This window comes from Lagopus muta, chromosome 11, assembly GCF_023343835.1.
Source record: "Lagopus muta isolate bLagMut1 chromosome 11, bLagMut1 primary, whole genome shotgun sequence".
Classification (NCBI taxonomy): Eukaryota; Metazoa; Chordata; class Aves; order Galliformes; family Phasianidae; genus Lagopus; species Lagopus muta.
In genome coordinates this window covers 3,023,887-3,050,946 of record NC_064443.1, presented here as the reverse complement: position 1 = coordinate 3,050,946, position 27,060 = coordinate 3,023,887, and the positions used below count along the sequence as shown (strand labels likewise).

The 27,060-nt window shown below is 45.8% G+C and overlaps 1 protein-coding gene across 1 annotated transcript in view; it reads right to left on the bottom strand.

The window, feature by feature from the left end:
- Positions 1–27,060, bottom strand: part of DNAH1 (dynein axonemal heavy chain 1) — a 73,444-nt gene that overhangs the window by 24,847 nt on the left and 21,537 nt on the right. Inside the window, exons 20-50 of the mRNA XM_048958008.1 lie at positions 26,622–26,777; positions 25,363–25,561; positions 23,683–23,936; positions 22,607–22,819; positions 20,824–20,988; positions 20,046–20,167; positions 19,401–19,506; positions 17,859–18,038; positions 17,206–17,346; positions 16,163–16,326; positions 15,571–15,684; positions 14,783–14,971; positions 13,856–13,961; positions 12,778–12,891; positions 12,303–12,452; positions 11,672–11,758; positions 11,380–11,566; positions 11,170–11,261; positions 10,504–10,658; positions 8,673–8,850; positions 8,262–8,456; positions 7,699–7,818; positions 6,938–7,096; positions 6,552–6,653; positions 5,324–5,464; positions 4,720–4,880; positions 3,726–3,883; positions 3,416–3,589; positions 3,030–3,068; positions 1,785–1,963; positions 825–1,055 (exon numbers count right to left, since the gene is read on the bottom strand). Of these exons, the coding sequence (XP_048813965.1) occupies positions 825–1,055; positions 1,785–1,963; positions 3,030–3,068; positions 3,416–3,589; positions 3,726–3,883; positions 4,720–4,880; positions 5,324–5,464; positions 6,552–6,653; positions 6,938–7,096; positions 7,699–7,818; positions 8,262–8,456; positions 8,673–8,850; positions 10,504–10,658; positions 11,170–11,261; positions 11,380–11,566; positions 11,672–11,758; positions 12,303–12,452; positions 12,778–12,891; positions 13,856–13,961; positions 14,783–14,971; positions 15,571–15,684; positions 16,163–16,326; positions 17,206–17,346; positions 17,859–18,038; positions 19,401–19,506; positions 20,046–20,167; positions 20,824–20,988; positions 22,607–22,819; positions 23,683–23,936; positions 25,363–25,561; positions 26,622–26,777 (4,731 nt within the window). The remainder of the gene's footprint in view (positions 1–824; positions 1,056–1,784; positions 1,964–3,029; positions 3,069–3,415; positions 3,590–3,725; positions 3,884–4,719; positions 4,881–5,323; positions 5,465–6,551; positions 6,654–6,937; positions 7,097–7,698; positions 7,819–8,261; positions 8,457–8,672; positions 8,851–10,503; positions 10,659–11,169; positions 11,262–11,379; positions 11,567–11,671; positions 11,759–12,302; positions 12,453–12,777; positions 12,892–13,855; positions 13,962–14,782; positions 14,972–15,570; positions 15,685–16,162; positions 16,327–17,205; positions 17,347–17,858; positions 18,039–19,400; positions 19,507–20,045; positions 20,168–20,823; positions 20,989–22,606; positions 22,820–23,682; positions 23,937–25,362; positions 25,562–26,621; positions 26,778–27,060) is intronic.

Genomic DNA, 27,060 nt, shown 5'->3' with positions numbered 1-27,060 from the left:
CAAAAGATAACTGGACAGCCTTCTGACTTTTCCAAAGCTCTGCTCAACAGCACGCACAGTCCAGAGCACACGAGACAGAAAGATGTTCAGGATTTGGTCAGGATTCTCACTGTAAACCTAGCCAAGAAACAGCAACTAGAAATCCTACAGTGCTGAGGTCCCTGCCTAGGAGACCAATGACCTCTGTGCATCAGGGGACTGTGCAGCAGCTTGGTAAGCCTGCCTGCCTCGGCTGTGCTCGCCTCAGTGGGGGACAGACCCAGCTACTTTGCAAAAAGGATTGGGAAGCTCAGTTAATTACCAGTCCTTGTCACACAGCTATCACAAGAGGGGAGATGACAGGATAATCATCCGTTTCTGATAATGAGTGCAAAACGCACTGCTCATTGCCTTTGCTTAATTACCACTACCAAAGTACTCACAGTATCTTTTCCAACAGGGAATCTGGCAGTAACATTAATTAGTTGCGAAGGTCAATTGTGAAGGCTTTAATGGCAAATGTAGTATTGTTTGGGGGTAATGTGCCATTTCTCTTCAGCAAATTTCACTTTTCATTCCTGAGTATGGCTTATTCAGGGGACTTGGCATAGCAGACAGCCCCCAGGATACAATACACAGACAGCTTGTTCCACCTCAACTTCCCATCCGTAGCAAATGCAACCGCTGCCTGTATCTGGGGTAGAATTTCACATGAGAGCCCTAAGTCTATGATTCCAAGTATCTTCAGTTCAAGCAGCCCCATGGTTATTACTAACTCCTTTGTTTGCAGGAGACTTGGAAGGGGTGAACATAATTCATACTGTCAAGATCCCCAAGATCCTCACCTTTTCCTGGCTGTCAATTTCTTCGTACAGTTTAATATGTGCCCCTGGTTCCATGAAGTCCCCAAACAGAACTGGCTGGGATGGGACAACCTCCTCAAAAGTGGTGTCCAGTTCCTCCATCATGCTTTTCATCAGGTTGTCAAACCAGGTCTGGTCCTCCTTGGTGACCAGGCGATCACAGAAGACCCGGCAGCTCTCATGGTACCACAGTCTCAGCAGGTGGTGTTTGTCCTGGTAGGAAATCCCAGCAAACATCCCCATGAGAGAAGCAAAGAAGTGTTAAGAATCTCTCAGCCAGGAAGGCTGGTTTCCACCAAACACCAGCCCCACTCCTGCTTCAAAGCAGCTGGAGTGGAGAAAGAACTAGGAGGAGGAAGCTGCACTCCCTCCTCTCAAAAGGGACCCTTGTCAAAACAGCTGCTTGGCAGAGAGGTCATTACAGCTGCAGTTAATACCTTCTCTATTTGTCCTCATGCCAAGGCTTCCTGGAGAGATCTAAAATTTCGTGTTATTTGTCCTTATCCTCCCCTCAGTATGACTCGATTTAAGCTGTTCTCACAAATCCTTGTATTTTCTGCAAAGATCCTTCTATTCAGGTGTGGCACAGAACCAGGTCCCCAAGTACCTTCTGTGATGAGTCAATACCTACAAAGCTGTACTTACAGAGCAAGGTTCTTAGGGACCTGTCCTGAAGAGACAGAACCCTCTATTAGCATAATATTTTAAATAGGACAATCTCTCTCCCCCTCCATGGTCCTCCAGAGCTGAGTCCAGCCGTACAGGAGTGAATGGCATTGACTCTCTGTGGTCACACAGCTGATACTCCAAAAGCCTTGGGGAGGTGGGATGTTTGGAGTCCTATCGATCACTAAATGCTACTTCAGCAATAAACTGAGGTGTGAGCTGGAACATTTCTGGTCTTTCCCTGGGTGGCATGGTTGTGCTGATGGCAGGACTGACCTTGATGTTGCTGGGCTGAGCCATGAGCATGCCCTGGAACACCTTGGAGAGGTCTCTCAGGTTAAAGGTGTAATGTGACTTTGTTGGTGTGGGCAGCAGCTGGGATGTGATGGTCAGATACACGTAGATAGTGGCATCAACCAAGGGCTCATTCAAGTCTTTGACTGCAACTGCTCCAGCTGCAGAGATAGAAGACAGAGAGGGTGCCAAGGTAGCAGCTCTGGGATAGGAAACTCCTAGCAGTGCAGACAAGTGGCACTGAGAGGCAGAGGTGTTGCTAGGATTTGGCCAAAAATGCACTTTCTTTTCCCCCTTAGTTTCCTAATATGGACACTGTGAACAAATCCCAGCTCATTGCAATAGGGAGCTTCCCTTGTGAAGGGGATCAGATCTGAGCAGGGCAGAATGCATCACAACAATTCTGCAGTCTGAAGAGCACACGTACCCCACAGGAAAAGGAGATACTGCCAGCAGGCAGTTGGTACTTACGTGAAATACTGAGGTATTCCTTCTCTATTCCTGTACCCCCCTCTGTGAAGTCTTAGCTGCTTTTAAGCTAGAAGGTGCCCTCAAACTAAATCACCATGCAAATCATTGAGCTCAGCAAATGAAAAGTCGCTGAAGGATGACTGAGGGATGACTTGTTATGTAACAGTCAGTGGAAAAATTTAAACACAGCTGCTAGTTTCACAGCACAAAATACTTTCCTTAATTCTAATCAAAATCGTTACCAACACTCCTGGGCACGTAGAGCCCTGTGACACGCTGGTACTTCAGATATTATCTCCAAAGTTTTTAGTTCTCTTTTAAATTACAGCTGAATACTTCACTGTGTCCCTGAGCTCACAGTCAGGTACTGGCACCTGTGAACACTGTAAGCACTCAGAAAGCTCTGCTTTGCCTTCCTCATAGCCCACCGTTCTCACTCCTTTGTGCTGGCAGATTTGCAGAGGAGAGCACATTTGCAAAGATGATCCTAAATTCCCACCCTGTCAAATACAAGAGGAGCTGATTTCACTTCAGATGAGCCCTTTTTCTTTTTTTCCATGGGTGGCTGTAGCACCACGATCAGATCTTCCCTGCTCAGCTGTCCACAGACTGCAACAGATGGGGAGTAACAGAAGGCTTACTTCTGCAGAAGGCTGTTGTCTGGGCAAGTGTCTGCCTGCTGAAGGCACAGGTAAACTGTTCCATGCTGTGCCCACCAGCCTGTTCAGTCTCTTGCATCTTTTTGCTCTTACTTACGCACTGGATCTCTGTAACTTCTTTCTCCTAGGAGGCCAGCTAGGCAACAAAGACAAAAAACATGAGTTACTGCTTTGCTTGTGGAGGTGAAGGATATCTGCACCATCTACTGCAAATAAAATTCTGATTAAAATGCAAAGGCTACGTGACATTTTATCAAACTGTGAGAGCCAAAGTTGAAGTTGGATAGTTTGGCCCAGAGACTAAACAGCACATGAGTTCTCTGTTTGCTAAGGCTCAAACAACAGTTTCTCAAGAATACCTTCAAGTGATTAATTCAAGTTCCACCGTCTAACACTTCCATTAGATCACCAATATTGAATTGTTAATAATAATACCCCCATTGGGTTGACTATGAGGAGGAGGCAGTTGTCTGCTGAACTCACCCATCCAACTGCCAAGGATGTTGGAGAAGATGGTCTTCTTGCTGCCATCGTCCATCTCCGTGAAGGACAGGTAATTGAAATGACGTGTCAAGCGTGGAGTAACAGCATTCCTTCCCCCTCCAGGAGGTCCCATGGCACAGACAAAATTAATATCCACCAGCTTCTTAAACGTACCTTGAGAAGTGTGAAAGCAGGACCGAATGCTGAGCTGAAACCAAAACACCCCGGCCACAAATCTCCCCAGAAAGTTCATGTATCTATCAACAGGCCAACTCTTGCCAGGGGCACTGGGCAAAGATCTGGGTCGTACCGATCTGCTTCCTGTCGTACCAGCCCTGGTGGTCCATCCACTGCCGCAGCAGCTCGATGGGTGGCTGTGCACCAAACGTCTCCAGCATGGGCATGTTCAAGTCATCAATAAAAAAGACAAAGTACCGCCCGACTGGAGGCCCAAACACACCCTTCCTCCTGTAGGGACAGAGCTCAGTAAGGACACGGGACTTGCAGAGGCACTCTTAACTCAATTCAAAAGCAGTTTTTCCTCCAGTGGCTTCCTGGGTCAGCAGTTTCAGCTTCTTTACACTTATGTCCCATAAACCCCTTTACATATGAGCCTTTGCATGGAAAAGATCTAGTGTGATGTTTGAGGCACAATTCTGTACACTCACATCCAGTGTCAATTAAATGCGTGAGTACATGTAAAAATAAAGCTTGAGGCCATGAACCTGTTACAAATTTTAAACTGACAGGTATGAAAAGGAAAAAGGGAGGCTGCTAACTATGGGTGGAGACTGGGGGTAGGATTGGGGATAGAATCACAGAATGAACCATAGATTCACAGAATGGTTTGGGTTGGAAGGGATATTTAAGGTGGTGTAGTTCCACCCCCCCTGCTGTAGGCAGGGATACCTCCCACCAGACCAGGTTGCTGCTCACAGCCCCATCCAGCCTGGTGTTGAGTGCTTCCAGGGTGGGAGCATCTACAACCTCTCTGGAGCAGCAGTCTTCTCCCCTTCATTACTTTTTATAAAGGCCCCATATGGAGGTTTGAGAACATTTGTGTAATTTAACGTAGTAATTCTGGAATAACTATGATTGGAGCATCTTTTACAAACCCTCCCTTATCCTTACCACTGCATCAAGTTATAACTGGCTCCCACAGCCCTAGCTCACATCCGCTGTTTGTCCAGCTTCTTACCCACAGATGTACGTGTCCTCCGTCCCTTCGTCTCCTGGGATGAAACTAAATGGTCAAGCTAATAGAAATACTAAGCTCAGGGAGCAAAAACCAAAAGGAAACTTGCCTCTTCTCCAGTTTGCTGTCAATGAGATCCTGAGTTTGGTTGGCAGAGGTGTGTGCAGAAAATGTCAAGAAGTGGCTGACGTATTTGAGAGGCAAGCTCTTCAAAAGCTTATCTGTAATTGTAAGAGTCTTCCCTGTGCCAGTGGGACCGATGCAAAGAACCTAGAAGGACAACCAGCAGTACCTGCTGAAGGCAATGCAAGTTCCTGCCCTTCTCAGGCTTTCAAAAGACCAGAGAGGAGAGAAGGCTTGTTTTTTTCACTAAGGAAGGAGGTTCAGGGTAATATATCTCTCAGCACAGAAGAAATCCAACAAGAAAGGTATGAAATGCAGTGGAAAGAAACAGGTAATGAAGGACAGTATTGGGCCATCATCCTAGGTGGGAGCAGATCTAGAAATTGGTGCATTTGTCAGGGTGTCTAGGGAGTGAATGGAAAGCTCTTGTTGCTTAGGCACAGCTCCTGAGCAGAGAAATGCAGATCCATAAGAATGAGAACTAATTTAAAAGCATCAGGTTCTGATTGGGCTGGGAGAAGAAAAGGTGCCCCCTGTTGAAGAGGAAAAACGTTGAATATAAAATCAAAAAGACAAGGGTGGGCACGTACTGGCTTACAGTTGATGAGCAACAGCTCCAGCAGGTGGGCCATTCGGACTGTGTTCACTGTGGGCACAATAATGTCACAGTAGTTGGTATCAGGAACCATGGTGAACTTTGCTGTGGGGTCCAGCCACTTCTCCCAGCGCACCTGAAAGGTAGGAGTGCATTTAGAGGGGACATCTGCATTGATCTGCTTTCACCCGTCGCAGCTCCTTGTGTAGCAGCTCAGATCATCAGGTTCCCAGTCCCTCTGTCTAGTCCTGCTTCCCATTACCTTCTGTAGTGCAAAGCTGACTTGCTCCCTCCAGGAGGGAGGCAGCCCAGAGTTAGAGATCATTGCCTCAGCAGCAGCACGTTTGCCTTTCCTTCTGAAAACTGGAATCAGAGACTGACAAAGCATTTGTGATATCTGCAAGAAGTGGGATTCTGTTCTAAGCTAGCTTATGCTGTGAGCATCCACATGGCAGAAGGCCGAAAAGGGTTTTGCTGGGATCCTATCTTCATGTTTGGTGCCATCACCTCTGTTGCACTGAGATACACTGAGGTTTCAGATTATACAGGACATGGATGACTTGTGCTAGGATCAAGCCACAAGCTAATGTCCCAGGGATACAAGTGAGACAGTGCTTTTGCCAGGGATGTGCTACACAGCACTGACAGAAAACACATTCCTCAGCATCCCCTCAGACCCTGACCCTGGCAAGTTCTGCTAATCACTTGACACACAGTGCTCTGGTACTTTGCTTCCCCTTCCTGAAATCAGAGGAATTCCTTATTTTTCACTGCCACTGGTGTCTGTTTAGTCAGATGGGCTTTGCATGCCCTACTGCTCTACTATCTGCTGTGCAAAAGATGGCATACCTGTGCCCTCTCCTCCTCCATACTTCGCTGCACACAGCTCTTTTACTTCGTGCACTGCTTTTAAATGCAGACAGACCTCTACATCTGAGCTCCTCCCTGCAGCAGGAGCATTTCTAAAGCCCTCTCACTTTCCTGAGCACTGGTAGAAGATCACAGTTAAGGTTTGAAAAATCTGCCTCACAACCCCGAGGGCAAAATCTATCTTCCCTCCTTAATGAAATGCTTGGTTTTACTTCAAGCTTTCTCACTGGTTTCTTACAGGCTTTTCTTATTCATCTTTGATGAGAAGATTCTGCCAAATCTTACAGAACTGTTTTGCTTCCCAGTCCCTCCCTAAAATTTCTCCTCTTAGAGATGGAGGTGAATTATTTTACCTCCCAAACGACGTCCTCATCGAGATCATCTTCAGTGCTGCTCAGTCCAGCATTTAGTTGATAGTCATAAACCAGTCCTTCTTCTGGGAAAAGTAACTGGATCTGTGAGAATAAAGCCACAGTGAACCTTGCTGCTGCTTAGCTGAGTTTGCATGTGGGTCTGGCTGGATTTGCATGTGGATTGGCCTTACAGAAAGACTTCAGTAAGGGGATGCTGCTCCTGCCGGGGGCTCCCAGCCCAGGGTCCTTTGAAATTGAAAGACCTTGTAAACCAGATTTCAGAACATGCCCAAACAAACCTTCCAGGCATTCAAAGAACTCTGACTCCCGCTCCTCAACACTACTTCCTCTACAACTGAGAAAGGATCTGCTTTCCTTTTACTCACCTTTTCCTTTGCCATCTTCTCCCTCAGCCACGTGCTGAAGGCGACACGGCCTTGGGAATCTCCAGTGGCACCCACACTCCAGATCAAGGCAAATACAAACCAGGGCTCAATCAGCTCTCCGATATGAGCTGCAGCCTCCCGGGGAGCCTTCCTAAATCCCTGGAAACCACAGAAAAGCAGAAATAAAGTTCTCAAGCAGGGTTAAGGTGAACAAAAATCAGACTCTTTCTAGCCTGCTTGTAATTCTATTCAGAATACGTGTAGCTTTTTCTAGACTATTTTTCACAGGTCTTTTTGATGTATTCTGTGGATTAAAACTCACTGTTTCACTAATGTACCTGAGACACTCCCCTGCCTGAACTAATGTCACTCAGTGGGAGCTGAGAGAAGAATTTAATCCTTGGTTTTTAATCTGAAAGCTTTCCAGGCTTCTTCAATTCTAATTCTCAAAGAATCTGCCACCTGAAGTGTTTTGCTGCACAGCTCTGATCTCTGCTTTCTACTTATTCTCCAATTCCCACAGCTGTAAATAAAAGTGAATCTCTTTTCTGCAGCCTGGTAGGACTAAAGCTTATCTTGTGCTCTTTCAATGGGAAAAGTATAATCCTTTTAACAAGATGCTGGATTACCTTCTGCCATGCAGATAGGTGATGGTGTAACCTTTCTTCGCCAACACCCTGTATTCCAGTCACTCGCAATACGTGACTTACTGCCCTGAAGAGTTACAGGTGCACACATGTAATAGCAGCAAAAAGTCTTACCTCAGCAGGAACAAAAGGCTGAAACAAACATTCCAAGAGCGTGAGGAGGCTCCTCGTGAGGTTGCCATCTGTTGAGGCAATTATCTCCTCCACAGATCCCCGGACAAAGCCAATGGCTTCCTGCAAGGAGAGGCAGGAACAGCTCAGTGTCACCAACCAGCACGTTGAACTTTGCTTACCTTCTAGGGGTTCTGGTTTCTCTTTTCCTCCCTGCAGGCTACATTTAGCAGGGAGGGTACAACAGAGAGGGCTGCCATGTGTCACAAACACCACCATTCTGAGTGGAGGGAATTAAGTCAAACCACGTGATTGCCTCCTAACTGAAAGAAGCCTTCGGGGCCTGCATTTGAGTCACTGCTCACATCACTGCTGTTGTTTGCTCTGTTCAGAGCTTTCCTTTGCAGTTCTGAGTTCAGGAGCAGAGCAGAAATAGCAAGACTTATGACTTTATCCCTGGAGTAACTCTACTGTAAGAAATGGAGCTGCACCAGAAATGACTGCGTCCATAAGACAATTAGAAAATCAAATATCCACGGAAGGGCTGTCACAGCATGATAGGTTACCGTGAGGAACCTCCTGAAGAGAGATGCCAGCTGCTGTGAGAAGGGCTGCATGACACCTGGGAGTTTTTGCAGCCAACATTCCGTGAAGGGCTCCAGCCCCAAGATGCTGGGTTCCAGGTAAACCATGCCACAACGGGAGACTGTGGCAGGGGATGCAACAGCCAAATCCTGGACTTCAAACATCATGGTCATACTCTGGAAATTCCAAAGGGGAAAAAAGAAAGGATCTCTTAGCATCATTTGGTGATGTTGAAACTGCCCTGTTTGTTGCAGGGCCCCTCTTGTCGCTACTTGTGCGGCACAGGAGGGGTAAGGCTAAGGGAAGGGGGCTGAGACATCAATTTCTGTTCAAGTCCATCACACACATTACGTGTAAAGTAAAAGGCAGCAAAAGGAGGAGGGATGAATTACCTCTGTCATCTTGATGATTTCGCCCGAACTGAGACACAGCTTCTTGTTGTCATCCAGCACCGTGTTCATGTTCTCAATCCAGAGAGCATCAACTGGCCCATCAAACATGTACCACTTCTTGCTAGTGTCAGTGGCCATAGCTCCCTGCCGGATGAGCGAGGAAAAGATTCCATCTGTCCTGAAAAGTGGGAGGAAAGGCTTGGTCCATCTTACTTTTGCAAAGCCTGACTCCGTCCATGGAGTTCATGAAGAAGTCCATGGCAAAGCTTCAACCATACAAAACAACAGAGCCAGAATCTTACTTTAGTCCATACACCGAAGCATATCTGGGCCTCACTCACTGATGAGCTATGGAAAAGCTTATCTCAGTCTTTTTTTTTAATGGAGATGCATCCAGTCTGAGTTAGCACAATGAGACAGCACCTTTGGCCATTAGGATCAGAACTTCACAGCATCTAACCATAGAATGTCAAGTTTTAACTTGACCTTTAACACTTCTGTCCTCAGTGAAAAGTGAAGAGCCCATGCAAGTATCCAGTCCATATCACTAATTATCAGCTCTATGGAAGTGTATTTTATTTTCTATCAAGTGTAGAGGTGGTCTTGGGACAGCTATGCTGTTAAATCAAACACTCTGGTTGGGCGACTATGGGTTAGGAGAATGAAACCGGGCTAAAGAGTCCAGCTCTACCCTCCTTATGACTGAAGTTCCCATCATCAGCTGTATCTGAATCCAGGTGGTGCAGGAGCTAGCAAACAGGAGAGCAGACACACAGGGAATGCTGGCTGCTGGCAGCAAGAACTTCATCTGCACACAGAAAACCGGAGTGCAGTGTCTGCTCAGACCCTAAACTCCACTCCCATTATTAAATACATATTTATACAGCGATAGTGAAGTCCAGGGTATTTTACTGAGATCAAGGGAAAACAGTCTGCTCTAAAGCTCAGCTGATTAAAACAGATGGATTTATGCCTGCAAATGTGTTTCGTGTGGTTGCCGTACTTTTCTTGTCATGTTGATGCGACTGTATGCTGCCCTTGGATAGAGTTACATCACAAATAAACCATCAGGCTTAACTAGAAGATCCTATGGAACGACTGTCAGTAAAAATGCATGAGAGCCCAGGCTTGGAAGCTCTGGTTCTTGGCATCAGTAGTGCTTTCTTGCTTGCACTTTTCCTGGAGGCACTGAGTTTAATATCTACTTAGTATCCCTGGGTTTATAGAACACGCTCAATAGTTTGTTGCTAAGTGGTGGGGGACAGGGCCATGGGGAGATTAACACAGCTTCTCACACCTTAGCCTCTGGATAAGTGAGCCACAAATGGAAACTCAAGCAGTAGCAGGACAACTGGGCTATTGAGATAGACAATCAGGCGCCTTGGCATTGGGAATGAAATGCTCCTTTGTGCCTGGAAGTCATCCCTCAGCATTATTGAAGGCAACCAGCATATTCATACAGAACAATCCAAGTGCGCAGTACAGAGATCACTTTCCTTCAGAAGCAAAGCAAGTTTTTAAGCTGCTTTATCTTAGAGCAGAGGAATTTGCTCCAAAGCAATTGAATTATTCCTTGTTATGCAGTTCATACTGCCAGCTGAGCTGCTGTACTGTCTGGGCATGTGTTGGCAGCCAGGCCAAGTGCACAATAAAAGATGTCAGCTTAAATCGTCATGACTGGCTATTGTAGCTCGGTGAGGGATAAGAACTTGATTGCTTTTGATTTTATGCCACTATCCTAAAGAGTTCTCAGCTTTGAAGAGAAGACCCTCAAGACCAGAAGATAAGGGTATCCAAGCTGGAAGGAAGGAAAGCAGGTTTTGTACTTTACCACTCGTGCGTTAATAAGTTAAACTCTCCATAAAGCTGGCCCATTGTGATGGATTTGGGATTCAGTACAAAGTAGCTGACCGGTTCGTAATTCCCACCACTGGCTGCAGGCTGACCTTGCAGTGACGTCATTGCAGCTGCTAGGACTTCATAACACTGCAGAAGTAGGAGAGCAAGAGGATAAACGGCCATGGCTCCATAACAACAAAGCCGTGTGCTCACAGCAACTGCATTTAAAGGGCAGTGAGAAAGGAGACACAGGGAAAGACAATGCCATAGCAAGAGGATGCCTAGCTGTACTCATAGAAACGAGGGATTTTAGAAGCACGGGGAGGAGCTTTCATCTCCTTTGGAAGAAGCATCTTGAGGTGCCACATGCTGCTGAGTCCAGATGTTCAGGCTCAAAGTACGGCTCAGCCTTACAAATCTGCAGCGGTGCCAATAAGCCTCAGCTTAACCTCCCAACTCCAAAGAGCAAGCCACTATTGTACTTCCCCATGGGTATGAGCCAGTACTAAAAGGCAGCATGAAACCATCTTTCTCTCCTGGTTTCTATCTGAGAGAGGCTGGAAACGCTGCAGCGTGAGCCTTCTGTGAAGTTTAACCCTCTGCACTATTAGATGAGCAACAGTTTGCTGGGGCCAAGGTCACAGAGTTTCAACCATACCTTCGTCTTCCCAGAGCCTGTCGGCCCCACCAACATGAGGCCATGGCGAACCACAGTGGTTTCATACAGCTGGATGCATTTAGTCACAAAACCTGCAGAGGAAGGTGAAGCAGAGTGGGTCTGGGACCACCTGTTTCTTTCCTAGGGCACAGCACTGATCTAAAAGCACAAGGCCCAGAGAGAGTGCTTGTGGAGAGCCTCCCTCCTCACCATCAACATCCTTCAGACTCTTTTTGATGCAGGCTCTGCGAATGGCTTCTTCCAGGATGCCATAATCAACAGGCTGTTCTTTGATCTTGGGAAATAAGTCGGAGACTATACCTCTGAAGAGCTTGAGGTCATCCTGCAGAAATTTGGGTATGTTGGCATCCCTGATAGCCCGCAGGCAGATCAGATCCTGCAAAGATTTAAGAATTCGTAACTTGAAAGATCCTGCCTCTCCTCTGAGGCTGCAGAAAAGGTGACATAAGCCTCTGACAGCGTGAAGCACGAGCATATTTACCTCATCCATAGTAGGATTTTCCTTTTTCAAGTTGCCAGCTGTTGAGATGACAGTCTTCACAGCTCTCATTCCAAAGTCATAGTGGTCCTAGAAGAGGCACAGAGGAGACAGTGTTATTGGATACGTGAGCATCACCTAAAAATCATCATAAAATCATGGAATGGTTTAGGTTAGAGGAAACACAAAGGATCAAGTAGTTCCAGTCCCCTGCCATGAGCAGGGCTGCCCCCCTGAGTTGAGCTAAGGTTGCCCAGGACCCCATCAACCTGGCCTTAAACCTTAAGCCCCTTCAGGATGGGGCATCCACAACTTCTCTGGGAGCTTGCTACAGTGCCTCACCTCTCAGCGTAAAAAATTTCTTCCTAGCATCTTATCTAAATCTCCTCTTTCTCAGTTTAAAGCCAATTGCCCATGTCCTCTCACTATCAAATCATGTAAAAAGTTGATCCCCCTCCTGCTTGTAAGCTCCCTTCAAGAACTGGGAGGTTGCAGTGAGGCCCTCCCCAAAGCTTTCTTTTTCCAAGCTAAACAAGCCCAACCCTTTCAACTTTCCTTCATAGGGAGGTACTCTGTGCCTAGACTGAGAAAACTCACACTTGTAAAACATATTCATGGACATTAAAGCATCTACCTGCGTGCTGAGCTGCTCTGACAATAGTTTGAACGTTGTGGTGATCTTCTTTGCAAGGACTTTAGCTTCATTAAACCCAAAGGAATAGAGTGAGATCTCAGCAATCATGGAGTAATCTGGGACCATCATCGCCACCGGACGGAAGAGAGCCTGCAATCACAATGTACAGTTCCAGCACAAGATAAAGCACAGGTTTGTTTTTTTTTCTTGCTTTCTTTCAGCAAATTGAAAAGGCTGAGTTTGTGTCTCAGATCTGTGCTGAGGGCACAGCGTGAGTGTACCTGACACCTGTTGGGATAGCGTGCCTGCAGACTGAAAGATGAGAACCATCTGCTTACAGATGTCACTCAAAGCTGAAAGTCATCCCAGAAACCTTCCAAAATGTTATTTCCTAAACTCTGCAATGACCACACTGGTGGCCTGGTTAGCATCTGGTACGTCTCTTCTTTCTGCCTGTGCTCTCTACTCTCATTACCTTCAGGTTATCTGGTAATTCAGTACGTCCTGCATATCCAGGGTTCATTGTGATGAACACTGCGCAGGATGGGACCAGGGGGATCTCCTTTCCTTCAAACACGAAGCGATCCACCTAGGAAATAAAAACTGTCATCCGTCTCAAAGCCTGACTTACAAAAAGGCAGCTGAACCTTTGGCGTGGCAAACAGTGGCTTTCAGGAGTTAACTTATGAAGCACAGCCATGCGCAGCTGCACCCAGCTGTAGTGATGCAATGTGGTCCCACTGCAGGAATCCACTCTTACCAGCAGGATTTCTCTCTGTTTAAGAAATCAGGCTCATAGAAGGTTTACTGATAGCACACTTTTTTGTTTTTTTGAACAGAGTTCTGCTCCTCCAGCTATAAACACACAACACCTTTTCAGTATTTTTCTTTCTGCAGGAGAGTTTGGACCTGAATTAATCTGTGGTAGGAGAGGGCAAAAAGAAACTGAAATCCTTTTAGATCCGTGTAATTTCAGTAATTTCAGATAGGTGATAAAGCAGTGCAGAAGAATTCACAGACAGCAGGTTTCTAATTCCGAGTCAAAGTCAAACAGATTCAGGTCTTAACCCCTGTGAGTCTCCAGAGGAGCAAAGCAGAGGCTGGCTGCCAGATGGCTGACAGCTGAGTCTCCATGTAAAGCCAACAATTCATCTTACATTGCAACTGTGAGCCCATGAACATGCATTTTTTTTCTGTGCACATTGGGTTTCATGAACCCACAAAAGCTTGGATCATAAATGTGGTGCTGAGCAACTCACAGCAGAGGGTGGCTGCCTTGTATCACAGCTCCAATTTTTATCAGCTCAGTGTCTCCCACACTGAAGTCTGCTGGCACAGCATCTCAAGCTGAGACTTTGAGTGTGGGCAATAGTGGCAGTGAAGGCTAAGGTGAGGTTATAAAACTCACCTACAGTGAACACAATAATCTGACACAACGTGCCACAGGTGGGGTATTATTTGTACCTCTCTGAGCTGCACCTGTACTGGTCTCCTTTGTGACAGTGCATGCAAAGACAGCTGTCTGCCTTTGCATCCCCATGCTTGTTACTTACTCTCTGCTGCTGTGCTTTCTGAATGGTTGTGATCTGCTGGGCCACCACAGACAGCACCTCGATATCAATGCGGTTGAACTCATCAAAGCAAGCCCACGCACCAGAGCTGAGCAAGAAGAGAAATAAGAGGGGAGTAAGGAACGTCAAACAGGAGCAAACACACTGCTGCAGGTTTAGCTAGGCTTAGAAATCATAAAGTCACATACTGGGGAACAAGGAATGGACCCAACATCCCAGCGTCACAGTGAACAGGAGCAGGAGCCATAGTCCATCACCCCAACTATGCATCCCAGGTCAAGGCCATTTTTCAAAGCTTGGAAAGCTATGTATAAAGCTGGAAGGCATTATAGGTGGGTAATCTGCCCACAAAGCGTGGTTTAAAAAATAATTTCTTACAAATAAAACATCTGAGAAAAGAGTGTCAGCATTTGTTAGAGTAACTAATTCAGATTCACCAGCATGCAACAGACTAATTGGACCAGCTCTGTTTGATACACAGAGAAGAGGAAAGCTTTTCTGAGAGCATTCCTCAGGGTTTAAAGCAATCTCTCTTGGATACTCAATTTCAGATACACCCAGCAAGCTCTCCTTAACATTAAGCTGCCTCTGGGCTGAATCTCAGTCCAACGTGAACAATATTAGAACAAAAGCAAGAGCTGGAAACATTTGCACAGGTGTCTAATAGAGGGCTGGTGCAAAGCATTTTAATTCCGCCTTAAATGAAGAGGATTTCCTTTCATTTTTATTGTTTTAATTGGCTCAACTGTCCACCTATTCTGGCAGTTTTGTAACTTTGCTCATGCTGGAACGCAGCAACCTTCTTCGTGTGGCTTTGCTGGTTCTTTGGGGCTGTTATGAAAAATACCCACCTATATCCAGCAACCAGCATCCCTACCCTCTCGTGGGCGATGACACGCAGTGTTGTACCTGGCCAGTCCCTTGAAAAACTTCCCCATTGCCATGAAGTCAAGCTGGTCAGAGCAGTTGAACACTACAGTTTGGATGGCTAGTGCCTTCCCCAGCTCTTTCGTTGTTTCTGTTTTGCCTGTTCCTGCTGGTCCCGCAGGTGCTCCTCCAAATTTCAGGTGCAAAGCTCCTGTAAGCGTCAGGTAACATCTGTAACAAAAATGAGACCAGATAACGAGAAGTATTTCTACTACTGGCTTCAGGAAAAGGAGAAACGAGCTCTCCAGATGGAGACAGGCAGGAATCCATCATTTATTTTTCTGCAGAGCTGCTTAGATATGCAGCGCTTTGTGAAGGAGTTAGCTATGTGGCCTTGATTAGTATTCATGAGGGCCTGCATGGATAAATCCTCCTGCCACTGGCTATAAATTCACTCCCCAGAAAAAGGACAGTTACAAAAGGGTGTAACTATTATTACTGCTGCATATTCCAGAGTATTAGATATCCTTTTTATAGTGGTTTGCAGAAGAGCTCCTTAGCTATCAGGAGGGCATTTTAGACGAGCCAGAGTGCTGCATTAAGAACCAAAAGAAAGTAAGCAAATCGGTGTGAGCACTGATCACTAGGAACACAGTGGGACCAATGCCAAGGTGTTCTATCTCACAGAGACAATTACTGCACAAACGATTTCTATTTACATACATTAAGAACCAAGCCTGACACATTCAGATTCTTGGTTTAAGCTCTCCCGAGGCTTGTTCCTCCAGAAAAAGAAGGTACATTTACTACCCAAAACCCAATTTCCTTACCTGTCAGTGAGGGGTGTGATAACCAGGCGGCCAGTGTTCCCAAGATACTCATAGCCATACACAAATTCAGCATTGACTGCTCTGATGTACAGGTCCCCCTTGGTCCAGTAGGATCTAGTGATGAGTGAACACAACACCAGAAGGATATAAGGCTTCTGGCAGACAATACATCAGCTCATAGAATTACAGCCTGCGGGTTCAGAGACCTGCATGTCATGATTTGCCTTTAGAGAAGATAAGGTAACACAGCGGGATGTTCAGAGCTTTCACAGGACCTGAAATGAGGCTTTCTATCAAGCACTGCACTCCTACTCAGGCAGAAGCAAGCCCTTTTACACTGAGGCATTTGAGACTCTGTGGTACAGCACAGTCTCTATTGCTGAAGTGTCTAAGTCTGTCTCAGATGCCTTAGAACTGGCATCTACAGGAGACTGGAGTCCCACTTTTCACAGGGATGTTAGAGGTGCCTCACAAATACTGCTTACAGATCATGCAAACTCTTGTTCCCATTTGTCCCAGACGTGGCTGATGGGAGAAGAGAATAAAGACTGGCCAGGGAGACCAGGTGAGGTTCGACAGCTGAGCTCTCTACCTGAGCTGGGAGATCCACTCGAAATCATTCACGCTCGTCACGTTCTCCTCGATCAGCTTTGCTGCAACATCCTTGGCATGGACCTCAATCACAATGAGAGCTGACATCACTGCTCGCTGCATCTTCGACAGTTTGCCACGGACCACAGCAACCAAATCAGCCAGCTGGGTAAGGAAAATACTGTGGAACAATCCATACCCCAACAACCCAGGAGTACTAACACGATGCAATCAACCTTACTGCCTGCTAAGTACAGACCACAGGCTGTGTACCAGCAGTTTCTGCCTCTTTCTTGTCAGAGAGGCGAATGTTCAGGAAGCAAATACTGCTCAGGGCTGCCTCAGGGCTGACTTGCCATGGAGCTTCAGAGAATCACTTCAGAGTATCTCAAGTTGGAATGGACCCCAAAAGGTCATCATGTCCAACTTCTGACTCCACATAGGACCATTCAGAATTCAAACCTTATTTTTGCAAGTGCTCTTTAAACTCCAGCAGCCTGGGGCTGTGACCACTGCCCTGGGGAGCCTGTTCCATGCCTGCTTCCCTCTGGTAAAGAACCTTTTTCTAACACCCAGCCTGACCCTCTCCTGACACAGCTCCAAGACGTTCCCCTCATGTCCTGTCACTGTCACCAGAGAGAGGAGATCAGCACTGCCCCTCTGCTCCCCTCTGGAGGAAGCTGCAGGAGTTTGCAGTGATACTATTAGCAGTCCTCGCATTATTTGAGATTTATGACAACAAACGTCCTAATCATTAAGATGATGGCAACCTGTTACTTATTTCTTGAACCATACCATGCAGGAGTGCATTTCCAAACAACACCCTGTAGCGACATACATGGAGCCAACCAGGTTTTGGGAGCTGATTTCAGGTAGTAGACACGTGGTGGTTCATGTTAAGAGACAAAAGCACAACCCTTGGAATTCTGATGGTGCAGTATGTCAGTGTTTCTGCTATAGCAGATTGTCCTGCCTGTATTCACAAGCTATCTGATGACCGAGTTCAGTTCTGACAAGATCTTGCCTTTACCTTCATTTTCCTACCTGAGCACTCAGCTGTGGGAAAAGCCTGCTGGACAAATCTCCTGATTGCAGAGCTTCAGACACCTCCTTTGTCCAGAAAATCTGACAGCCAACAATGGTCACCTGTCCAGGCCATTGCAAGACCCACGTAGTACGAGGTGTCTCGAAAACAAGAAAATAAATGACAGTAAGAATGACTCATTTCCTACTGTGAGATGCATCATTAACAAATAAGAACTGAGTTATTATTTAAGAGACTTCCTTATTTATTTACTTTTTATTTCTTATTTTCTACCAGCATAGCTTTTACACAGAACCAAGACGCACTCCCTGTGATCACTGACTGTTGCCTTTACTGGCCCTCAGCACAGTGTGTGAAACATGAGTGCTGGTGAAGACCTTCTAAGAGAGTATCCTTCTACGAAAGAAGAGAGGAATAGAAATGGATTCAGAGGGCTGTTCTGTGATACAGGGAGGTATTTTGTAGTCGTCAAATCAGTGTGCAGAGCTTGCATCCTCTGGACCGTGCACTGTTTGCTGAACTATGCCTTCTGCAGGTTGTATTTAACAACTGGTAGAATATCATCAATTCATTAGCCCCATCACTGGTGGTTTCTGTGGTAAGCCTAGGACCAAGCCACCACAGAACTGCAAGTCTGTGATAAAACTCTCACCTCTGGATAAACACCAACTGATCTTTCTATGTTGTCCCGCACGCTGGCCTTCATGGATTTCTCAACTTCCAGCAGCCAGTCCTCCACATCGTCAGTGGGATAAATGGCAGCAAACAGCTTCACCTCTTCTCCTTCAGCAGAATACATGTGTGTGATCTGCAGATCCTCCTGGAACTGCAGCTAATGTAGGAAACACAACAGGAGACGTGAATGGCAATTTTCTATTCTTCCAGCCACTGAACGAGTGATCCAGTCAGGATATAGCATAGAATGCTCACTATAAATGTGGTGCCCAACTTGGCTGGGAATAACAAAGTGTCACAGATGTGCAAGACAACCTCCTCAAAAAAAATAGGAGGGTGATCACACAAAAATAGGAGATTCACATCACAGGTTTTGTTCAGGTGAAGCAAATCGAATTATAGGTGGGATGAACATTTCTCAGCCTGTCTGGAATTCAAACCCTTGATTCTTGTTCAATTCTGTAGATTCAGGTTGTTTTCCTTGAGGTCAGAGTGCCTGGTTTTAAAAGTAAAATTTTAACAGCTTCTCTGCTGCCCCAGCATATCACTGACAGCCCCCTTATTTATTCCAATGGCTTTGCATCAGGTTTCCAGTTCAATTTCCTTTCTATTTTCCCAAGCTAATGACTAGGAGATTGGTTTCCATGTCTGAGTATTGCAGTGGCGTGAACTGTGTCTAGCGTGGAGTCTGAAGTCAATTAGGAATAATAAAGAGGAAAATAGCAGGGTTAACCCCACCCAGCCCCTAAATCAGGATGAAAGCAGAAACTCAGTTCAATTTAGCCTTGTTTACTCCCTCCTGAGGCTGTCTGTAAGCAGGGGATACCACCCTCACCAGGTGTCTGTGAGTAGAGAGTTACGACTGAGCTATTTAGCAATTAGGCTACTGGACAAGATGATCTAGTGAAAGATGTCGCTTGTCTGCGGGTGCAAAGATCCAACACAAATCCAAACCCAAATCATTCTGCTACTCTATTGCTCCCAGCCTCCATGGTGAGACAGACAGGTATTTTCAGGAGCATCCACTCCTCCTTAGTTGGTCATCTAAGAAACATTCCAGTAAGCTGTCTTTTGCAGATGCCTGTCTTCCCCCGTTGTCTAAAAGCAAATCACGTGCATCCAGTTCTCAGGCACATGTCTGGCTCTGAAATGTCTGAAGTGAGGTTGCTCGGATCCCTCTCCAGAGCAGCCAGTTAACTGTGGAGAACTGTTCTGCTGGAGATGTATTTTTATGCTTTGCAGACTGAGTGACTTATCCACCCCACCTCTTTTCTTAATGCTGTTCAGAAAAGGGCAGAACGAACTCAAGGCTTTTATCCCTCATGGAAGAGGGAAGCTGCCTGAAAGAGCCAACTTGCTGCGTTCTCCTGGTGGCTGTTTGCATCTTGCAGTGCTTACAGGAGATACGTTTCCATACAGCAGAATATGAAAACTCCCCCAGATCTCAGAACGCCCCTAAGTTCCCATGACATGAGCTCCCCAGAGGTGGGCCAAACCTCTAAGTGCTTGCTTTGCTTACCCTTGCAATGTTCTCAAAGCATTTCCGAAGGTGAGGCTGTACAGCAGTGGGGTCTTTTGTCTGGGACAGTATTTCCAGCAGCTCATCATCCGAAAGGAAGTAGAACCTGAAAACAAAGATTGAGCTGTGGAAGAGATTCTTTTTAACACAGCATCATGGATGGAGTCCTGGCAAGAGGAGGAACAAGCCTCATTTTTGACTGCTCATCGATCTCTTTGTATTTGTGTAGAAGTGCCAGCCATGGTCTAGCCATCTACCTCTCTCTACTTCTTCATTAATCAATTACATTCATGAAAAGCAGCTTTCAAAGAATAGCAGCATTCCCTCAGGAATAAGGGGCAGTTACATGGAGGTTGTTTTGCTTCCTGCCATCCTTTACAGACCAGTCCCAATGGAAAGGCACAGATACACACTATGCAACCGGACTGCCCTTCACTTACAACTTCTGTGCCTGCCTGTATTCTCCCCATCAGATGGCAGCATTGAAAGGCACAGCCTTTCTCGATGTTTGCACTCTCATGACAATATCATAAGCTTACATTTTTTTGCTGTGCTCTTTCTTGGCACAGTTAACTGGAGTGAACCACTCCTTTCATATGTTCTGAACCAGAAAGTGTGATCCAGCCCACTGAAATCTGAGGTTACCTGGGAAAAGCACCTCTCTTGGTCTCCAGGTATTCACTCAGCCCTTTCTGCACGAGCTCCAGTAATTTGTTACACTTTTGCAGGTTTTCTAGCAGCACAGGATCAGGGCACAAAGACATCACCTATAAGCAGAGCAGGGACACAGGAAACGTCAGTATTCTGAGCATGTGGGCATAAGGCACTGGAGATAGTTGAGCTGCCCAGTGGATAGGATCAAAATGATTCATTCACAAGAGAGCTTTCACAAGGATCTGCAGAGGTGTGAGCTTTGTGGGCAAGGAGGGGAAATAGTACTTATGAATATGACAAATATATGTCTGGATTCCTTTAAATACTAACATTTGTAATAAGGAAGACAAGTGGTGATGGAGTCCTGGGAATTGGAAAGCAGAGGAGTGCAGAGCACTTGGATTGGGACACAGAAACCAATGACCCTAAACCACCTTACAGATTCAGCCTTGAGGAAGAATTGAGGGAGGTGTGTTGTGGTTAGAGTTGGAGCTGGTTACAAGAGTTGTTGGACAGTCTTTGTGCTAGGGAAGACACCATGAGAGAGACAGCAGACTGATGCAAGACTTCACAGAGAATGACTCTGTGGACTTAGCAGAAGGAAAGCTCACGGTCCAAGAGAAGAAATCTAGCACACTGATCTGGGCAAGGTCTTACTGTTTATACAGCACTGATCATGCCCAGATCATTGCAAAGCAAATTGTATCACACTCTTGTGTGATACAGCTCCAAGGAATTTGGGATAACTGCGATTTATCAAGGCACTCACTTCAGGATTTTCATTAGCGTTCTTCATGATGATCCTCCAGTCTGTATCCATCATCTGAAAGCGCTCACTTTCCACTGGCAGCTGTCTTTTGATGTCTTCTGACCTAAAGATGGGCTCCAGATAGAGCCAAGAGCACTGGCAGTTCAACCATTCCTCAAGGACATCCTGGTGGGAAGGACAGGACAACTCTCCATGAACCTGTTTGACTAAAGCAATCAAAACTGGGCAACAAAACGTGCTAAGAAATGAATGAATAAAACAAAAAAGATGCTGCACCTAAACCTACCACAGTGTAAATTGCAGAGCCAGGAACTGGAAGGTCCTTCTCCCCAGAAAATAAACAATAAAATTATACAAACACTTCTATTGCTAACTGCTGTCAGCAGGCATCAGAATCAGCACTTATGAGTTTAATGGAGGTGGAATGGATCTACGTCTAAGTTGACACTTGATCTCAAAGGGGCTTTGTGGTGCCAGGTCAAATTTTTGTGGCTCGTGTTTCTGTATTTCACAGCAGATACTGCTTTTGTAAAATGAGCTGGGAATTCATTTTGTGAAAAGAGCTTTTTTGGGCAAAAAGAATGACAAATAAAACACCTCAGACTGTGCAGTTCTGTCACATCCTCTCCCCTGTCTCACATAAACTAGCTAAAGCCTTGCCTACAGAACAATCCACAAATAGATCTTCAAACAATCTTCTCCAAATTAAGAGAACGAATGAAAAGTCAATCATTTAAGGTAGACATCACAGAGTTAACCCTGTTTGTCGTGCATTTGCAGGAAGACTGGAAGGTGTGGGGAACCTGCCTAAGCCCACAGAGCGGTGTGTCTGACTGCCTTTCTGCCTGCCAGAGGAAACCAGCCTTGCTTACAGGAACCTGTCTTCTATCATTCCCTGCACACATGCAGTCACTTGACCGAGCAAGAAGTGGTTTCCTCATAATGCAGACAGCTGTGCTTGCCATACCCCATCAGCTAACCCTGCTAAGCCACATCCCAGGAGAGGATTCATGAGCCTTTACAGACAGGAATGAGCGAAACCTAAGGAAGAAGTAGGAAAGGCAGGGTGCAAACAAAATGTCACAGTCAAAACTACGCAGTAAATAACTGCATTTCCCCACATCACCTTCTGCCTTAGGGCTTACAGTAGCATTTCTGTATCCTTGTGAGACAAGATCAGCTCTCTAGCAGCCTATGGCCCAAGCTCACCCAGATGGTAAGCACCAATAAACAGGCAATTATGAAGAACAAGCAACAATGCTGCTGTAAATCAAACACAGAGTTCTCCAGCAAGATAGTTATACAGAAATTTTTCCCCTGCAACAAAATGCTGTTCTGCTGGTAGAGCCCTGCTGCATCCTGCACATTCAGGCTCAGGTCTGACACAGAAGGCATCGTTTGCCAGATCTTGTTCTGAACAGCAGCATTCTATCCTGTGATACGTAAATGGTTTTGTGTGGACAGCACTCAGGCTTTAGTTCAACATGATTAGCACATGGCTTGTAAAGAAGCTGTAAGGTCCACTTAGTGTAATGTTATTAGAGATGCCACCAAAAAGTGTTGTCAAAGGTAGTAAAAGGGCTGAAATTTCATCACTTCTGTTTGCAGAATAAGGCACTGAGTTTGTCTCCTTTTTTTAGAGTCGGAGAGATTTAACCAGACTTCTGCCTCCCAAGAAATGATCTTCCTGACAGCTGTGTAACCCCCCACAGTGCCGATGTTAAAGCATGGCAGCACGTGCTAGATGCTGGCCTTCAGATATATGTAGCTAAGAGACTAGTACCTGAGTCATCTTCAGCTTATTTTCCCATGTGTTCATTCTGTCCTCAAAAGGCTTTTTGAATGGTGAGAAGGACATGCTCTGAATCATGACAATATGATCATCTAGGAGCTGAGAAGCTTCATCAGTGTTCTTCAGAACAAAGGTACCCGTGTCTTTGTAAAGCGACACAGTAAATGAAACAGAGCTCCATTCACTCTCCATCTTGTTGAGTGCCTAGAACAGAGGGACAAATTTAATTCTCAGGTACAACCTATGTGATGGTTATTGCATCTCCCACGTCTCTCCTAATGCCTGCTGACAGATTTTTGCCCTTGGATTTCACTGAAAACTGCAGCTGTGTAGATAATGCATCCATTTGCCCATGGACTCAACGCCTTGATGCTGTCCTAAAAGGACATCTGGAGAGAAGGCAGTTTCAGAATCCAGAGCATCACCGATACTACTCGGATGTACAGAGGATGCCAGCAGAGTTTCTGTTAATGATAATGGTTATGATGGCTTTGTGGAAGGGGCAGCTATCCACTGGGAACTCACCTGAGATCTCAGAGTACAAAAACTGCCATACAGTAATGATTTTCAACCAATACCACCTTAGATCACATCAGCACTGATGAACTGAAACTGGAAGACTATCCAGCCTACAAATCTCCAGAGCCAGCAAATCCTCCCTGCACGCATTCACCACATGGAAGGATTTGCGACCTCCATTTCTAGTCACAGCTAATCTTCCTGACATGACTTTTGGCAGGCAGAACGCTGCCAATCAAATGATTTTAACTTGAACAGTTACCAATCTCACGCTGAGGTGAGGGAACCAACCAGTGGATCAACATAACCATCAGGTAGTGCTGTCACGCTGCAACTGTGGGTTCCTTGCAAAGCAAAATAACATCCAGTGCACTAATTTAATCAGGTGGCCGTTGCTCCCATCTCTAAGGGACTCCTGAGATGTGCTGCAGAATGCACATAAAGCTCTGGAAGCACATGAGTGCCACCAAGGCAACAAATGGCTGCTCAACAGAAGTCCAACAGAAATACCCCTAAAAACACTGGGACACAAATCCCTCTCTCCTCACATTCTCAATAGCGTATTCCTTGCCAGCTATCTCAGCCACTTTGGTAATACTCTCAATATGGTCCTGCAGGTTCATCTCCAAACAGCGACGAAGCGTCAGATCGGATTCTAGCTTGATATCCATGTTCGTATCTTCTGACAGCATCTCCCAGTGCCGCCTTTTCATACCAGGATTGTTCAGCCCTTGGATTAAGGGGACGTAGAGTCGGAACTCTTCAATCTTGTCTCGGAACTCCACTGCCACACCCTGGCATGCTTTCAGGAAGAGAATCAGAAAGAAAACCCATCAGCAGTAACAGCGTGTGAGGAAGTGGCCTTAATTTCCTACAAAAGTTACCTAAAGCCTGAGGTGCTTGCAGACACAGGGTATGGGCAGGAGACACAGGGTAAAAGCAGCAGGAGAGAAAGCAATGGAAAAAATGCAGGCTTGAAGATTGTCTCTGTGCTGCTGCTAAGCAAGGATACAAGCTGCTTCCAGAAGCAGGCCTGCCCATTAGCCTCACAACTGCTAGAAGCAAGTCCATGCTAAGCAGAAGTGTGCCATAGCCCAGAGCTCACCGTAAGATTCCCTTTTGAGCTCTGGCTGCCACACATGCCTCTTTCTGACTGCACCCTGCGTGGCAGTGCTGCGTAGTGGCAGCGAGGATGTGAGCACCCCACATCCCTGCTGGTGGTATGCAAAGGCAAGGAGGCTCAAGGCCAAAGCACACGTTATACCAGGTGGAAGGGAATATTGCCACGAATATGAGCAGGTATTCTTAGTATTTCTGTTTACCATAATGATTCATAGTTACGCATCCACTCATCACCTCCTCCACTGGGGCTGATTCATGGCATTGTTTAAGAGAGAGTTCAAGTTAAAAAGGATGAATCAAAAATTTCCCACTGCAAAATATATTTCAATCTAAGCCATCTGGTAGATTTTAGAACTAGCTCCAAAGAATGACCAACGGATCTCCCAGCATCAAGGAATGGGAAGTTAAGCTGTGACTGAACACTCAATTCCACTTTTACTAGGGGTGATGATAAGAAGATCTTCATGTGACTTGCAAGGGCTGGATGAGATCATTTATATTTCATATACATTTGCATAGGAAGAAAAACAGTTCCTGCATTCTACAAATTATTTCCAGTCCTTGCAATTTAATTTTTTTAAATAAGATCTTTTATGACTTTCCATTAAATTAATTGGCCCATGGAAGAAATAAGATTGGCCAAAGAACAGCACCCAGCTTCAAATCTCTTTCCTGCCTGACCTAACTAAGGGTTTAAACCCACGAGCCTCTGGCCTCTCATTAGCCACCAGACTGCATATTAATTCTTTATGAGTAACTAGATAATATTTAATAATTTGTACAGAGTGAAACAAACTGCAGCATAAGAGGATGGCTCTTATCTCAGTGCTGTCTTGAGAATTAGGTATAAAAGTAATCCGGAGGGTGGTTGTTTCTATGCCAAGCTAGTACTTGAAGCAGCAAAACTAGCATCTAGATGTGAATCATACCTACAGAAAAAAAAAGAACAAAAAAAAAGAGAAAAGCTGTATGAACAGTTTCTCAGCTGGCTCTAATACACACCACACACTCATGTGACATCCTTACAGTTCCCTGTTCTGAGCATGCTGTGATGTTCCTCATATGAATACGTGCACCACCATCCTTTCCCCACACAGTCCAGGTACCTGGTGAGTTTTTGAACTGCCTCACGCACTTCTGCATTGTCTTAAAAGAGCTATTGACGTTCTTTTCTAGCTGCTCAGCTTCAATTTCAACGAGGGGACCATCCATCCAGCTCTTACACCAGTACAGCCAGTCTGACACCGTAGTCCAGAGATCACAATATGGCTGGAAGTCCTTCACCATCCTGGATAGCTTCTTGTACTTCAGAAAGAAAAAAAAGCATGTCAAAAGGCTTTAAAAGGCACAATTCTTTTGTGAACCTCAAGCAAGCAATGAGAAATCTACTCCTTTCAAGAGGATGCATCAGACTGTCTTCTCTTGGGAACACAACACAGATTCCAACAAAGAGCAACCAGCAAAGTTGGGCATTACATGGCCAGGCTGCAGCACACCTGGGATAGAAAGCAACCCCCCAACTTTCCTTACAAATGCTCTGTTGTGAATGAAGAGGCCTTGATGGGCAGCCCACGTACACTCAGAAGAAGCACACAGTGCACTTCCTTTTGAACATATGGGAATTTGGGTCCTTACAGTGAAATAATCACAGACTGAGAAGTAGGAAAGCACTGTGTAAGCTTCACTTCTGCTCTGCAGCCAGACTGGGTTGGATGTGGGTGACAGTGACGCATTGACAGCTGAACAGCCACAGGCAAAAACGAGTATTTCTAACCATATAAACTGTTGCTGTAGGAGAACATGTCACCATCTGAGCCCTGCCACCACTGCTCACCACTATGCAACCACTGTCATTTACATCCACACAACTGCAGTAACTGCCTTACAGAAATCGATGCATATTATCTGCTGCATTGAGACCCACCTCTCTGACTCCTTTATCAACATCACTCAAGTCTGAGCACATACACCCAAAATCTCTCATAGAAAGGGCAATATAGTTCCTGGATCCATCCAAGGCCAGGCTGGATGTGGCTCCGGGCAGCCTGGTCTTGTGGCTGGCAACCCTGCACACAGCAGGGGGTTGGAACTAAATGATCACTGTGGTCCTTTTCAACCCAGGCCATTCTATGATTCTATGATATCAGGGTCATGAACACTCATCTGGGACCAGCTCTTCTTCAGCACGGAGTGATAGAGCAGCACAGCCACTCTATGGGATTAAGGAGTGTCCCTAGTCAGCATCAGAAAACCCAGAAGAGCATGAAGAATTTCTTCTGGAGCAACTGTGACTTATTACTTGCTCTACCTACCTACCCAGGAGGCCCAATACAGGTTAGAATTCTCTAGGTACGGGAATACTTACATTAGTAACTTTCATCCCAAAGATTTTTTCCCGGTTGTTGTAGAGAATGGCCAAATTCTGAAGCTCCTTCAGCTGCTTCCCGACCAGTCTTGCTTCGTTAGCCAAAGTATGAGCTTGTCTGATGTCCACCTGGACAGAAAATTCACCTACAGTCAGCTGGAAGAGAAAAGGCAGGCGTGAGGTGGGGTTGAGAACCTGAGTTCTGCAAATCTCAGCTTCCTGGTGTGCTCATTATATTCAAAGTTAAGATTTTTCCAAAACTCTGCCCCTGTTTCAGGGTCTTCCATGCAAGGTGAGCTCCCTGACTTCTCTTATTTCACCCTTGATGGCAGCACATCATGGAGGATGCTTTGTAGGGAACTGAGTACATAAGAAAGAAGAAAGAAGTGCATGCAATGCCCAAGAATTAGAATATTGTGTATTACTTTTGCAGGAAACA